Source organism: Garra rufa, chromosome 2 (assembly GCF_049309525.1).
Source record: "Garra rufa chromosome 2, GarRuf1.0, whole genome shotgun sequence".
Classification (NCBI taxonomy): domain Eukaryota; kingdom Metazoa; phylum Chordata; class Actinopteri; order Cypriniformes; family Cyprinidae; genus Garra; species Garra rufa.
The window spans coordinates 6,300,470-6,318,186 of record NC_133362.1 but is presented as its reverse complement, the minus strand read 5'-3'; the positions used below and the strand labels follow the sequence as shown (position 1 = coordinate 6,318,186).

The window sequence follows — 17,717 nt, the reverse complement described above, 5'->3', positions numbered from 1 at the left end:
AGTATTTTCAGTTTTTTTATTATTAATATTTTTTAAATATGTCTGCATTTCTTACCAATTTTCAAATCATAAAAGTCATGTTAATAAAACCTTGTTATAAAGAATATAGTTATTATAATATTTTCTATTTATTTTAACATTTTACAATTGTTTTTTGTTCGTATGTCCTGTTTTTCATTTGACTTTGACTAAGTTTTAGAATTTTTATTTTCAATTTTATTAATTATTGTTTTTTAAAATGTCTACACGGTTTTTATTATTATTATTATTATTATTATTATTTTATTTCAATTTTAGTTGTTTTAGTACTTCGTTAAACTGTAAAATCTTTTTTTTATATTTAATTTAATTTTAATTTCATTTTAGTTAAAGCTTTTATTGTTTTAGCTCAATTTAAAATATTATTTCAAAATCCTTATACAACATTTAAATTTCCAATTATTAATCTGAATTATAATTATTTTAGTTCTAATCTATGGACACTCCTAGTTTCTATAAATGTAAAAAAAAATGTTTTAAAATCAAAATTTATCATTACTGCAGATGCACCAGAGGAAATTTTGGAGGGTTTTGACTATTACTGAGGACAATACAAAAGCCTTGGAGTTAAAAGGGTCAAAAGGTGAATCATTTTGGGTATCAAAGAGGTATTCCATGGTTGGGTTTATGTATGGTTCTTGGCATCACTTCTACTCTACATAAGCATTTAATGGCAACAGTCTTACCCGCGTCAACTTGTTTGGTGAATCTTTGCCTCTTTCCTTCAAGGAGTTGAGGATTTTGGTGGAAGGGACGTGCCACTTCGCCTCTGTGAAGAAAACAGACTAATGAATAAACACTGAGATTCCCAGAACAACTGACTTCAAGAAACACACGAGCATAGAAATGGTCTAACATGGCTTTCCACCTTGGACCAAATAAAGCCAGACTGATAACAATAACTAGGACTGTATAAAAAAAGTATAATCTTAATTATTCTGATAAAAATTGTGATTTGGTAGAAAGCCACCAACGCTTCTCATTTGGGAAGTCTGGGACGACGGTTGGTGCATGTTGCGTTTTCCAATGCAGTTTTATTCAGATTAATCATGCAGCCTCAAAAATAACCATTTCTTCCCAGCAGGCTTTTTTTCTAACATATTCCTGTATAATAACCTCCAGTATATTTTCAGTCCAGTAGCTGATGTCTATCTGACCTTCACTGCTGGGAATGATCAGTGTAAAGCTGTGGATGTGTGAATGGCACCTGCAGAGCGTGTTCTCTCCAGAGTCGGCTCTCTCTCTCTCAGCATCTCCCCGTCTCCCAGCATGCCCTGGGCTTCAGCCGAGCGCTCGTGGAGCACAGGAGACTGACAACTGCGGACGACATGGACGGACAATGGTTCAGACTCAGGGGAATGACAAAAATGACTTCAATCAGCCAAATGAGGATGATGTAAAGTTTTTTTTGAGGGGAATATTCATCTTCATTGCAGTGCATTTAAACTCATACAGCAACAATTTTTCTCAACAATTGTTGAGAAACATTGGATATTAACCAAAATTCAACAAAGTTTGGTCATAAAATGTCTGAAGACCTCTAGCTCATGTCTGTAGATGTCAATAGTCAATGTTTATAGTTTTTGTCTAATTGCTAAGTGTCCTGAGCTAAAGAGAAAAAAAAAATCTAAATGTCTTTATGGGTTAAATTGAATTAAATTAGTAAATTAGCAATTACTCTGCGTAAGCATGAATTGGGTTACTTATTACTTATTAATTAATTTCTAAAAACGCAAATAAACCTATGTGAAAAAAATGTGAATTAATAAATAATTTATTATATTAATATAAATATTAAATAATTTTATATTAATAAATATTTATAAATGAGTAAATGTTTTTTTTTCAATATTACAAAAGATTAATACATTAAACAATATTAAATAAACAAAATCAATACTAAATACAAATTTTAATTCATTTATAATAACCAAATAATATTAATGCTATGAATATTAAAATGAAATTAACAAATGTTTTCATTAATACTAAATTAAACAATTTATATAAAAAAATTCTTTTTTAAATAAATACTAAATAATATTTATATTTAAATGATCAACATAATGTTATTAACTAGTTTATTGTTTTTTTTTTTAATATTTACATTTATTAAATTATTAATTGGACCAACACATTAATACTAAATAAAAATTAATAAATTAACTATAAATTAAACTAAATGAATACTAACTAATATTTTGCAAAAAATATCAATACAATTATATTAATGCTATTTATTCATGTTACTGGGGTGATTTATTCGTTTATATTAATTGAACTATTAGATGAAAACTACATTAAACTAGAATAAACTAAACAAATACTAAATAATATTTGATAAAAATATCAATATATAATTGTATTGATTTATTAGATTTATATTAAGTTATAATATGTATAAGATGAGCAAAATGATAAACACCAAATAGTATTAATACAAAAAAATATGATTTAAAATTAAATTAACAAATGTTTTCATTAATACTAAATTAAACAATTTATATAAAACAAATATTTTCTAAATAAATACTAAATAATATTTATATTTAAATGAACCAACACATTAATACTAAATTAAAATTAATAAATTAACTATAAATTAAACTAAATGAACACTAACTAATATTTTACAAAAAAAAAATCAATACAATTATATTAACTTATTTATTTAAAATAATTATTAATTGATTAAAATTAATTAATTTTAAATAAAATTATAATAAATGCAATTAAAACTAAATAAATGAAAAAGATAATAAAATGTATCAAAGTAATGCTATTTATTAATGTTATTGGGTGATTTATTTGTTAATATTAATTGAACTATTAGATGAAAACTACATTAAACTAGCATAAACTAAACAAATACTAAATAATATTTGATAAAAATATCAATATATAATTGTATTGATTTATTAGATTTATATTAAGTTATAATATATATAAGATGAGCAAAATGATAAACACCAAATTTTATTAATAATACAAAAAAAAATATGATTTAAAATGAAATTAACAAATGTTTTCATTAATACTAAATTAAACAATTTATATAAAACGAATCCTTTCTAAATAAATACTAAATAATATTTATATTTAAATGATCAATATAATGTTATTAACTAGTTTATGGGTTTATATATTTATATATATAACTGATTTAAAATAATTATTAATAGATTAAAATTAATTAATTTTAAATTAAATAATAATAAATGCAATTAAAACTAAATAAATAAAAAAGATAATAAAATGTATCAAAGTAATGCTATTTATTAATGTTATTGGGTGATTTATTTGTTAATATTAATTGAACTATTAGATGAAAACTACATTAAACTAGAATAAACTAAACAAATGCTGAATAATATTTGATACAATATATTATTATATTTTCATGAACACTAAATTAAACCAAAATAAATTATTTAAACACACACACACAAACACACACACACACACACACACACACACACACACACATGTATGTCATATAAAATAATTGTCTGTCCAGCAGAATCTGTGAGATTGTGTTACCCGTCGTATCCGGGCTGCTGGTTCCAGCTGGCGCTTGCACAGGGTCCCGGGTCGCTGGAGGACGACTGGTTACTGGGTGAACTGCGGTAGTGTTGGGATGCGTCTCCTTTACTGCAGGATGAGATCTGAGGTTTCTCAATATCCTGAACGCTCCTGCAGCGTGAGAAACACACAGAACAGATGGGTTTCCATTCTCACACCAGCTGCAATACTGACACTGATACAGATACAGATGAGCATGACTACAGCAGACTTCAATATGTGCGAGAGACAGATTTAAGTTTAACGTACAAACCGCTGATCAGAGAGTCAAGAAAGTGACAGCTGACAGTCTAGCATCAATGTGTCTGATTTAATGCACAAGAGTAACCAGCTGAATGTGTATTAAACCAGACTTATAAGCAGCTAATGAACAGGGATTGCGTGCAACATTAAGCATTATTTGTGACCCTGGACCACAAAACCAGTCTTTAGTCGCTGGGGTATATTTGTAGCAATAGCCAAAAATACATTGTATGGGTCAAAATTATTGATTTTTCTTTTATGTCAAAAATCATTAGGAAATTAAGTAAAGATCATGTTCCATGAAGATTTTTTGTAAAATTCCTACTGTAAACCCATCCAAATGTAATTTTTGATTAGTAATATGCATTGTTAAGAACTTAATTTGGACAACTTTAAAGGTGATTTTCTCAGTATTTTGATTTTTTGCACCCTCAGATTTCAGATTTTCAAATATATGTATCTCGACCAAATATTGTCCTATCCTAACAAACCATACATCAATAGAAAGCTTATTTATTGAGCTTTCATATGATGTATATATCTCAGTTTTGTAAAATTTAACCTTATGACTGGTTTTGTGGTCCAGGGTCACATTTTGTCTACCATGACATTCTTATCAATGCTGAGAAAAAGAAATGATGAAATAAAGCACATTTGTGCAAAGAGCCATGGATAATTAGGCAGCACGGTCTAATAATTGTGCCAAGCATCAATAATAACAATACATTTTAATAATCCTACATTTAATAATGCATCTGCAACTCCTCAAGCCACTTTAAAAACAAGCAAAATAACAATTATATATCAAATCAACCAAAAAATAAGAAAATGAATGAACATGCAAAAATAAAGATTGTGATTTAAATTACAATTATTATTGGTAGTATTATTATTATTATTATTATTTAAATAGTTAATGTTACTGGTTGATTCATTATTTTTTAACAACAAAATTAATTATTAATTGGACCAATATATGTAAATATTGAATAATATTTGATCATAATGATCAAAAATAATTTTACCAATTAATATACTATATTCATTGAATTATTAAATAGGTCATTAAATTAAATTAAATTAAATTAAACAAATAACTTAAATTAAATAAATGAATTCTAAATAAATACCAAAAATATTTTTTTATAACTAAATTTTTGGATACTAAATTAAAATAAAATAAAATAAAAAGTTAATACTAAATAAATAAAAAAATATATATATAAAATATAAAATACATTTGATAATAAAAATGGTCAGCATAATCTTATTAATAACTTTAAACTAAATGAATAGACTAATATGTTAAAAAATTATTAATACAACTTTATTAACTGATTCATTGACTAATTTATATTAACTGAATTATTAATAGAACCAATACATTACTAATAAATAAAACTAGAACATATAAATGAAATGAACACAAAATAAATACTGAATAATATAAGATAATAACTGTCAATATAATTCTATTAAATAATTTGGATAATTTTAATACATTAATTTAGGTTATTTATTAATTGAACCAATACACTTATACTAAATTAAAATAAAATAAATAGACTTAATACTAAATGAATGCAAATAAAAATAAATATATCAAATAAATTTGATAATAAAAATGATTAATATAATTGTATTAATTAATAAATTAATTTTGGTTAATTGTTAATTGCACCAATAAATGAATACTAAATTAAAATAAAATAAATAAACGTAATACTAAATAAATAAAATAAAATAAAATATATTTGATAATAAAAATTCAATCGATAAAAACTTATTAATAACTTCTGATAACTGAAACTTTATTCATTAAATGATTTACATTAATGGAACAAATACATCACTAATAAATAAAACTGGAAATTATAAATGAAATGAACAAAATAAATACTGAATAATATTTCATAATAACTGTCAATATAATTGTATTAATAAATCTGGTTAATTTTAATTAATTAAGTTTGGTTTATTATTAATTGGACCAATACATTAATACTAAATTAAATTAAAATAAAATAAATAAACTTAATACTATATATACTATATAATACAAAAAACTAAATAAATTTGATAATAAAAATGATCAATATAATCTTATTAATACCTACTGATTACTGAAACTTTATTAACTGATTCATTAACTAATTTATATTAATTGAATTATTCATGGAACCAACAGATCACTAATTAATAAAACTAGAACATATAAATGAAATGAACACAAAATATAATATAATATAATATAATATATATATATAATTAATAATTGTATTAATTAATTTGGTTAATTTTAATTAATTAATTTTGGTTAATTATTAATTGGACCAATACATTAATACTAAATTAAAATAAAATTCATAAACTTAATACTAAATAAATACGAATGAAAATATTTATATATATATTTGATAATAAAAATGATCAATATAATCTTATTAATAACTTTAGCCTGACATCAATAGTGTTTAAAAATGATTTAAGCCCTTTTTCTGTTAAATACCGTATTGCACTTAACTTTTTCCTGTGTTTTTTTGACATGTGGCCAAATGTGCATCTGAACTTTCCATGCATACAGAAGATGTGCACAGTATGCATACTGCAAATTTAGTAATATGTTATTCTAAACCTGTCAGTGAACCAATCACATGTCACCTCATAAAAAAAGTACCAGCCATGAAATGCAAGCATCTAATATTCCCATTTTCCTGCTTCCTCTCAAGTATCTGCTTTAATGGGAACCAGCAGCGGATCTCATTCTCCAAGCACACGTCTCACACACCTCCCAAAACCGCAAAATTCGAGTCAGAGAAACTGCATGAAGGTGATTTCAGCTCTCGCCTGCCAAAACAGGCTGACGTCAGTCTAAAGTCACAATGCACAGACCAGAATGCTCTATTTGGCAGGGTCACATTGCGCAGCAACACTGCCAAAGGACAATATGCATGCTAACAGATGAATAAATGTCCTTTAACGCCTGTAAATGTCTTACATTTCCTTGTGACTTTGCATTGCATGCAAGGCATACGTTTTATCACTTCATGCATTTGCTAGTGAAAATGTGAGAGGTGTTTGCATGTGTGTTTTTGGTGTTAGTGCATCACTAATAAGAGGGAAAGAGAGTCCAGTGGTGTGGCATTACTGAAGCTCTCTCCACATGCGGTCTCATAGAGGAGCTGCAAAGGTCATCAACACCGCGAGGGGTTTCCAAGTAAGAACAAATAACCACATTATAACAAACCATATCTGAAAGGCATATCGCCTGCATGCCAAATACACGAAGCTGAATTCATGATGATAAGTTTGCTAGGAACACCGGAAAAGCAACACAACACTTTCCAGCAGAATGTAAATTGTTAGTGAAAATGTTGCACTACACTGCATAATCAAAGTGCTTTTTTTGTTTTGTTTTGTTTTGCAATTTACACTTTTTTTAATACATTTTCAAATCAGTATTTTTGTCTTTTTTTTCTAGTTAAAATATCTAAAATCCTTAAAATTAAATTCATTTTTTTTCGAGAAGGAATTGCAAAAGTATTACAAATATATATTTAACTGGAATATTAGGTAGTCAAGCTGAAAAAAAATTAACATTACAGTTTTAATGTTTTTAAAAGAAGTCTCTTCTGCTCACCAAGGCTGCATTTATTTGATCAATAATGCATTAAAAACAGCAATGTTGTGAAATATTATACAATTTAAAATAAGCACTTACTATTTTAATATATTTATTTTCACATTTTAAACAGGGTTTCTACTGATATAAACAAGTGAAATTTAACACTTTTTAAGACTTTTTTTAATACCACCTTATGTGAAATTTAAAACTTAAACCTGTAATCGAAATACACATAAAAAATTACATACATACAGTATATGTAATATTTAATGTGTTTAATGTAAACTAAAATAACATTAATGATATTTATTACTACAATATACAGCGAACTTTCCATATCAGCAGACAATATTCCACAAAAATACTTTTATAAGCAATATTTTCATCCATGTTCAACTTTAGCATACTTAAATCAGCATTTTTTTATTTACCTTTATAAAGGCCTATTTTTTTTTTACATTTTTTTAAAAGTATGCATCACCTTTCATTTCAAATTATTACAATTCAACAAAAAGGCAGATTAAATAATTTACAAATCCAAAATTAAGTGCAATAAATAATATATAAATAATGTTATAAGATTAATGTTTTAAACATATTTATTAATTTACAAACAAGAAATGTTTGGGGGAATCTTTGTTCTGACCTTTTAAGGCCTTTCATTAGGAAAACGCCATTTAAGACATTTTAAGACTTTTTAAGGACCCGGGGACACCCTGTTAAAGCTATTTTCCCTTTACATAAACCAGGTTTTTTTTTAATGAGTATGAGTTTTCCAGGTAAAATATCTAGAAATTAATTGCATTTACTCAAGAAATACTGCATACAATTTTAAAATTCGTTTTCATTGACCGTTTCTCGAAAATATGTGTATTGTACATACTGCACTGGTAGACTTTTTTCAGTTTATTTTCAGTTTATTATTTATTTATTTATTTATTTTTTGGATTCTGTTTAACTGTTTGAAATTAAACTTAAATAATCAGAAAGCATGTAAATTTAATTGAAATCATGAAATTTGTAAAATGTATTATCAATTATTATTATAACTTAAAAGTAAATAAAAGTAGTTTTATATTTTCAAAAAACCTAATAAAAATTTTACAATTTGTTTTGTTTTGGAAAAAACACAAAACATGCAAACTTCATATATAAATGTCTTTGTTAGGGATGTAATGATATCAAAATCTCACAATCCGATAATATTGTGATATGAAGTCCATGATACAATATTTATTGCGATATTTAAAAAAAAAAGACTAATGAACAATTGGGGGGAAAAATCATTTTAATCATTTTGTACATTTTAAAGTGAAATTATTTTATCTAATGCACTTTGAGAGTTCAAAATTAAGAGCTCTAACCCACGTTCTTAACTAAGAAAACATAAGTCACAAAAAACTTAATTAACTTGCACCTGAACTTTAAAGGGAACTCAGCCCTCTTTTTATTTGTGGTATACTGTCTCAGTCTAAATTACATTCACACTGGTGTTTTAGGAAGCCAACAACAACAACAAAGACATTAACAGCCATATATTGTAAAAAAAATTTGCACTGCAAAATAAATAAAAAAGAATTAAAAAATAATATTTTTATTATTTCTGCTTTACACCACAGTAGGGAAATTGCTTCTAATTTGTGACCCTGGACCACAAAACCAGTCTTAAGTCGCTGGGGTATGTTTGTAGCAATAGCCAAAAATACATAGTATGGGTCAAAATTATGGATTTTTCTTTTATGCCAAAAATCATTAGGAAATTAAGTAAAGATCATGTTCCATGAAGATTTTTAGTAAAATTCCTACTATAAATATATCAAAATGTAATTTTTGATTAGTAATATGGATTGTTAAGAACCTAATTTGGACAACTTTAAAGGTGATTTTCTCAGCATTTTGATTTTTTTGCACCCTCAGATTCCAGATTTTCAAATAGATGTATCTCGGCCAAATATTGTCCTATCCTAACAAACCATACATCAAAAGAATGTAAATGCAATGAATTGGAAAACGCAATGAATGAATGTAAAAACATGGAACAGAAACTGAAGCGATACCTGGGTCCATCCGGCAACTTCCTGTCGAAAGAGGTGCTGCGTGGGATGGCGGTCTGAGCGTGCTGGAGGATCTGCTGGCACGGCATGCGATCGGGACCCTGCGTGGGGGATCCGCGGGGAAGAGGCTGGCTGCTGGTGGGCACGCGGTGCCAAGTGGTGTTTCTCTTGAAGGGCGTCTTGTACTCGCAGGGCGTTCCTTCACTGTCCAGCTTATACTCCACCATGGGGATGCGGTAGAGCTCTGAACATCCTCTGAGAGACAGAGAGAGTAGAAAAAAAACGTCAACAGACATTTAGGAGATGCTTTTATATTTTTGGAATGATACAGATAAAAACATTGCAATAATCTACAACTAATCCACACCACTCCAGTCCATCAACTGACATCTCTTGAAGCCAAAAACAGCGCTTTTAAGAAACAAATCCATCATTAAGACTTTTTAACATCAAACTGTTAGTTTTGGTTAAAATATGAGTCCATAATCCATAACGCTTTCTCCAGTGAAAAAATTCCACCTCCTGTTGCTTGTAAACCATGTTTGATCTGTGCAGATTTTTGATGATTTTTTCACTGGACGAAGTGTTATGGATAAAGGTATTTTAATAAAGGTATACTCCAAAGTATTTTAGTTTCAAATGTCTTTAAGGGATAGTTCACCCAAAAATAAAAATGTGATATTTATCTGCTTACCCCCAGAGCATCCAAGATGTAGGTGACTTTGTTTCTTCAGCAGAACACAAACGAAGATTTTTAACTCAAACCGGTGCAGTCTGCCAGCCAAATAATGTGAGTGGATGGGCACCAGACCTTTAAAAGTAAACAAAAACATGCACTGACAAATCCAAATTACACCCTGCGACTCGTGACGATACATTGATGTCCGAAGACACGAAACGATCGGTTTTTGCGAGAAACCGAACAGTATTTATATAATTTTTTACCTTTGATACACAGCCACGTCCATCTGTCCTGAGCACGAGTTCAGCATCAGGCTCGTTACATGTGAACACACTCCGGTGTAGAATACGCAAACACCGTAAGGGGAAATCAGTGAAAAGTCCCGGATGAGTTTGCGCAAGCAAACGTAATCTTTTAGCTTTAAATCGGTTTGAACAATCAGGATAAGCGCAAGTAATTACCATTTTGAATAGCCGCTATACCCACAATCTCTGTGCACTGTGTAAAGTGTTGTATACACGCGACAGATCGCTTCCGATGTTTGCATATACTATGCCAGAGCGCGTACACGAGTAACGTGCCTGATGCTGAACTCGTGCTCAGGACAGATGGACATGGCTGTGTATCAAAGGTAAAAAATGATATAAATACTGTCCAGTTTCTCGCAAAAAACGATCGTTTCGTGTCTCAGGACATCAATGTATCGTCACGAGCCGCAGGGTGTAATTTGGATTTGTCTGTGCATGTTTTTGTTTACTTTTAAAGGTCTGGTGACCATCCACTCACATTATTTGGCTGGCAGATTGCACCGGTTTTCGTTAAAAGTCTTCGTTTGTGTTCTGCTGAGGAAACAAAGTCACCTACATCTTGGATGCCCTGGGGGTAAGCAGATAAACATCACATTTTCATTTTTGGGTGAACTATCCCTTTAATGATCGATTTGTTTCTTACAAACATGCAGCTTTTGACTTCTCAAAATGTTAACCAATGGACTAGGGTGGATTATTGTGATGTTTTTATCAGCTGTTTGGACTCTCATTCTAATGGCACTCATTCACATCCATTGGTGAGCAAGTGATGGAATGCTTCGTTTCTCCGAATCGGATGAAGAAACAAACTCATCTGCATCTTGGATGGCCTGAGGGTGAGCACATTTTCAGCAAAGTTTTATTTTTGGGTGAACTATTCTTTAAGAAAGTAAACAGATCCAAAGTTTTTCACCTCTGAGAACCTTAGTCATTTGGTTAACAGTCCTGGGGCCAGTTGCATGAACAGCCGCTATGTTAAGACTGTGTCTTAAGAACTAGTTTGACTAGCAGTTTGTGGTTACAAGTCTTACTTTTCAGATTAGACCAAAATACCTTTTATGTAACTGACTTCAAAAAGTTACGATCAGTCGATTTTAATAAAATAAAATCTGCATATATACACTGCCCCTCAAGAGTATGATTTTTAATGCTTTTTAAAGGAGACTTTTCTGCTCATCAAGGCTCTGTTTATTTGATTAAAAATACAGAAAAAACTGTAAAATTGTGAAATATTATTGCAATTCAAAATAGTGGTTTTCCATTTCATCATACTTTAAAATAGAATTTATTCCTGTGATGCAAAGCTGAATTTTCAGCATCATTACTCCAGTCTTCAGTGTAACATGATCTTTCAGAAATCATTCTAATATGCTGATTTATTATCAATGTTGGAAACAGTTGTGCTGTTTAATATTTTTTTGGAAGCTGTGATACTTTTTTCAGGATTCTTTGATGAACAAAAGGTTAAAAGGAAGAACATTTATTTAAAATAGAAATCTTTTGTAACAATATACACTACCTTTCAAAGTTTTGCTTCAGTAATTTTTCCTTTCTTTCTTTCTTTGAAAGAAATTAATACTTTTATTCAGCAAGGATGTGTTAAGTTGATAAAACGTGATAGCAAAGACTTATATTGTTACAAAAGCTTTCTATTTTGAATAAAAGCATCCTGAAAAAAAGTATCACAGGATCACAAAAAAAATTATGCAGCACAACTGTTTCCAACACTGATAATAAAAGTAATAAATCAGTATATTAGAGTGATTTCTGAAGGATCATGTGATGCACAAGAGAAAATAATAGTTGAATTTATAAAAATGACATATGCAACTATTACAGAAGGATCAAACGCTCACTGATGCTCCAGAAGGAAACACGATGCATAAAGAGCTGGGGGGTAAAAACTTTTGGAATTTGAAGATCAGGGTAAATGTTACATATTTTGTCTTCTAGCAAAGATGTAAGTATCTTCTGTAGCTTCTGAAGGGCAGTACTAAATGAAAAAAAATATGATATTTAGGCGAAATAAGAAAATAGTACACATCTCCATTCTGTTCAAAAGTTTTCACTCCTGGCTCTTAATGCATCATGTTTCTTTTAAAGCATCAGTATCTCAAAAGCACAGTCATTGTTGGAAATGGTTCAAATTCACAAAAATGCTGAAAAACCAAAAGATTTGTTGGACCTGAAGGATTTTTCTGAAGAACAGCAGACAGTTAACTGTTCAGGACAAACATGGGACTCATGAACAACTATCACTAAACAAAAAAACACAGCTGTGGATCATTCAGGTAACAACACAGTATTAAGAATCAACTGTATGTAAACTTTTAAACATTTTCTCTTGTGGACTATATGTAAACTTCTTTTATGTGAAATATCTTATTCAGATCAGTACTAAATAAACAATAACATGCATTTTGCATGATCCCTCTTCTTTTGGTCAAATAATTAACATTTTGCAGATTCTGAAAGGGGGTGTAAACTTTTGACCTCAACTGTATATAAAAAGCTGGACAAAAATTACATTTTGCGATGCAGCTTGGATTTGCTAATATAGTTTATTCAGCTTTAGATGAGTGGTAAAACATGCATACGGATAAAATTTATGACATATTTATTTATATTCAACAAAATATACAGTATATATAGTGGCAAAGTTAGATAACTGTTGAGAAAGAGAAACAAAGCCGGTAATTTATCTATTTATTTGTACTAATCCGTTTATTTAATAGGGACAAAGAGTGCTAATAAACGTCTGTATTAAATACAAAATATAAACATAGGAAGTCCACTAGAGATGAAAAACAAATATACAATATCTCATAATATCTTAGCTGCATCAGGGAAATAATCTATTTTCTTAGAATTTTCTTGAAAAATAAAACTAATTAACTGAAACAAAATAAAATAATTTTATCATAAAAAATTTAATCATAAAAAAACAATAAAATTAAATAACAAACATTTGTTTTATTTCAGTTAGTGTCCAACATTTCTCACTTTCATTTAGATGTACTACATTTAAAAACTATATAGGCAAGTAAAAAACTAATGAAAATGACAAAACATACAGAAACATTACCATAATTTTAAAAATAAACTGAAAATCGAAATCAAAATATTAAAAAAAACTAGTATCTCAGTAATAGTAACATTTAAAAAAAAAACTGAAAAAACCTTTACCTGAAATAAAATAAAATAATGAAATTTAATAATAATAAATACAATTAAATAAAATCTAATATCTTAGTTGCATCAGGGAAATAATCTATTTTTATAATCTATTTTCTTAAAAAATAAAATAAATTAACTGAAACAAAATAAAATAATACAGTTAAATCAAATTAAATCATAAAAAAAATAATTTTAATAATAATAAACTGAAAATCGAAATCAAAATATTAATAAAAAACAGTATCTCAGTAATAGTAATATTTTTAAATTGAAGTACTAAAAAAAAAATCTTACCAACCCCATAACCTTTTACTGAAATAAAATAAAATAATGAAATTTAATAATAAAAAATAAAATTAAATAAAATCAGGGAAATAATCTTTTTTTTTTTTTTTTGAATGTGCAAAAAACTAGAACTAGAATAAATTTAAATAAGTAATAACAAACACCAGTTTGCAATCAAAAGCATCATAACGGACTGTTTTTGTACAGCTAAATTAACTAGAAGCGAATGACACTGGAAGCTTCACACATTAAAGTTGTTTTTACGCTAAAAATAAGGTGGATATGAACGCTAGAAGGAAACTAGAAAACACAGAATCTAGTTGAGGTGAGTTTTTGGGTTGAAAGAAAAAGCCTGAGGGTTATGAAAACAGTTCGCTCTCCAAAACGAAAAAAAAAAAAACCCTTTTGCAATTTAACTCTAGAGCTATTGTCTGCGTGAAGCTCTCGAGGTGAAGGGTTAACATTCTCCTCTTCCATCTGCATAAGCAGCCCACAGGCTCGTATCAATTAGATGCAGAAGACAGGCCCAAAAATCAGACAATGTGATCTTTGCGTCGGCTGAAACGTGGTTTAAATTGAGCTGCATTCATCAGCTATTTCCCTATTGCCCTCTGGTTATCACTGACCCAGGCATCCTCGAGAGGCCAGAGAACACTAGACGCTATGCTGCGCTTTCTGGCAGGATCTCTTGGCATGAGCAACGGCAATGCAAAGCATCCTCGAAAGGGAATTTTGGACTGAGAATCCTGCTGGAATACATTAAAGGAAAAGATCGGGAATAAATGAAAATTCTGTCATCATTTACTCAACCTCATGTCGTTGATTCTGTATGACTGTTTTCTACGAAATACAAACCATATCTATATCTATATCTATATATATAAGATTTTTCTATATTTTTATAAACTGCACATGTTGTTATTAGTTACCTTACACTAAAACTAAAGCTATATAAAAACTGTTACTTGATATCAATATCCTTTAAAATTAAAATACATAAATAAATAAAATAAAAAACTAATAAAAATAACAAAAACACTGCAACATTACTAAATATAAAATATTTAAAAAATTAAAAATATTACTAAAAATCAGTATCTCAGTAGTAATAGTATCTCTATATATATTACTAAAAATTGTATGTATGCATGTATGTAAAAAACCTTTGTTACTTAAAGTCATTTAACTGAAACAAAATAAAATAATAAAATTAAATAACAAAAAATAAATAAAATACTTTTTTTTCAGTTAGTGTCCAACAATGCTCATTTTCATTTAGTTTAACTAAATGTAAAAAAAAAAAAAAAAAAAAAAATATATATATATATATATATATATATATATATATATATATATATATATATATATATATATATATAGACAAGTTAAAAAAACTAATATAAAACAAATCTAAATCAAAATAATACTAAAAACTAGTATTAGTATTTTTTTTATATATTTTTTTAAATTGAACAATCAAAAAAAAATCTTACTGACCCCATAACCTGTTACTTGAAAAAAAATATAATAAAAAATAAATAAAATATATATATTTTTTAATTTCAGTTAGTTGCCAACATTTCTCATTTTCATTTAGTTTAACTAAATTTAAAAATAAATGTAAAAAAAAACTATATAGGCAAGTAAAAAAACTAATAAAAGTGACAAAAATACACTAAAATTACTATAATTAAAAAAAAAGAAATATAAAAAAGCCAAATTAAAATATTATTAAAATGTCACATTTAAACAATTTAATGTGTTTAATAAAAATATTAATTTCTTGAAAAAAAATTATTTAGCTTAACTAAAATAATTAAAACTAAAACAGATAAATATATATATATATATATATATATATATATATATATATATATATATATATGCAAGTAAAAAGAAAAACTACTTAATGACAAAAATGTACAGAAAAATAATACTGTAAAGTAAAATAATACTGCTTTATACTGCTAAACATTGCTAAGTAAATGTCTTAATTTATTAATTTATAAATCTTACCGGCCCCATATTATACAATAAATAAATAAATGACTTCATGAAAAACTTCATGTATTGTTATTAATTAACTGTCACTAAAAATAAAACCACAAAAAAACCTTACTTGATATAAATACACTTCAATGGAAATAAAACAATAAAATCTGAAAAAAATAAAAAATAAAACCTGTTACTTGAAATATATACAAAAATAACAAAATAAAATAAAAACTAAAATAAACTAAAACTGAAATCATTTAAAAATAAAATTAAAAAAATAAAAACTATATAGGCAAGTAAAAGAAATAATAACAAAGACAAAAAAAACAACAGAAAAATAAAAAAAAATTTAAAAATAAAATTAAAACAGAAAATGTAAAATAAATACATTTTATCTGTTACTTTATAGTAGTCAAATATAGTTATTTCAAGCATTGTGAAGTCATAAAATAACTTCTGGTGAGGAACAAAAAAAAAAAAAAAATTTCAGTTGTTTAAAGTTTTTTCTTGGTTTGATTTTTCCTCCCCATTTATGAGAAACACACTTTACATAAAGTTCAATGCAGTGGTATGTTGAAGTGAATCATATGAAAGGGTCTTGTACTTCTGGGATCCAGATGTGTGTTTATCAATGAGCAGAAATCAAGCTAAATGCGCATGCAAACGCATCCAGACGTGCCGCTGAAACATTAGCCGCAGCTAACAGCATTGGCTCATGTGTTTGAAAAGTCAGTCAGCATACATGCATTCACTGTACATCACTCACAGACACAACATAATGAGAACCAGTTGAAACGAAATGTAAACTACTGAACCGCAGCTTATGAGATCCTGAGTGTTTACAGAATAAACTGCTCAATCAGTTCTTTTGAGTCTATTACATCCGTTTAATGCTGAATAATATCCAAAACTAGTGTCAACGATTCACAGCATAAGCCCAAGGCAGTTTAAAGAAGTTTCCACACTTCACTATTTACTTCATCTTCCACACAGAACAAAACATTCACATTTTCCACATCAAAACCTGAAACTCTGACTCGTGGAGAATAATCCACAGCGTGTGAATGTGCCGAGAAACACAAACCCGATTGTTTTAGAAACACACTTGATCCCAGCAAATAAAATCACCAGTGTTACAGTGCAAACGGCGAAGGCCAGTTTTCATCAGAGAGCTCATGCGATATGGGAGCGTTCGCACCGCTGCTCACATTTACAGGTTCAGATTTATAGAGTGATGTTTTCCACTGGCGCCCGCCAAGATCTGTACAACGACTGAGTCAATCCTCTCACACTATACTGCTGTTATAATGGAAAACAGGAGTGTGAGATATAGAGGTAAGATACTAATGAGATTGCAAAATGCATTAATGATCAGTATTGATTGACATTATATAGCTTGTGAAACACCATATGGATAAAAGTGCTACTGAGTGTGTAACAACCCTTCATACGGTCCAACATGAGGCCAAGTCTAGCATGGAACATTTCCTGATCCTGCAAAAATTGCATTAGATCTTAAAAGTTAAAATACAGTATATATACAATTTATAAAATTAATTAAAGTAATTAAAAAGCAGTAATATGTTAGTTTATTAAAATATATTTAAAAATAAATATTTTAAAAATATATGTATTAATTTAAATTTTATTATATAAAATTAATTAAAATAATAAAAAAGCAGGTATATCCTAGTTTATTAACATATATTTACAAATATATATGTATT

The 17,717-nt window shown here is 28.0% G+C and overlaps 1 protein-coding gene across 1 annotated transcript in view; it reads left to right on the top strand.

Moving 5' to 3' along the window:
* Positions 1-17,717, top strand: part of LOC141325830 (signal induced proliferation associated 1 like 2) — a 187,379-nt gene that overhangs the window by 117,946 nt on the left and 51,716 nt on the right. Inside the window, exons 10-14 of the mRNA XM_073834561.1 lie at positions 1,219-1,435; positions 3,607-3,665; positions 6,594-6,729; positions 7,042-7,081; positions 9,532-9,779. Of these exons, the coding sequence (XP_073690662.1) occupies positions 1,219-1,435; positions 3,607-3,665; positions 6,594-6,729; positions 7,042-7,081; positions 9,532-9,779 (700 nt within the window). The remainder of the gene's footprint in view (positions 1-1,218; positions 1,436-3,606; positions 3,666-6,593; positions 6,730-7,041; positions 7,082-9,531; positions 9,780-17,717) is intronic.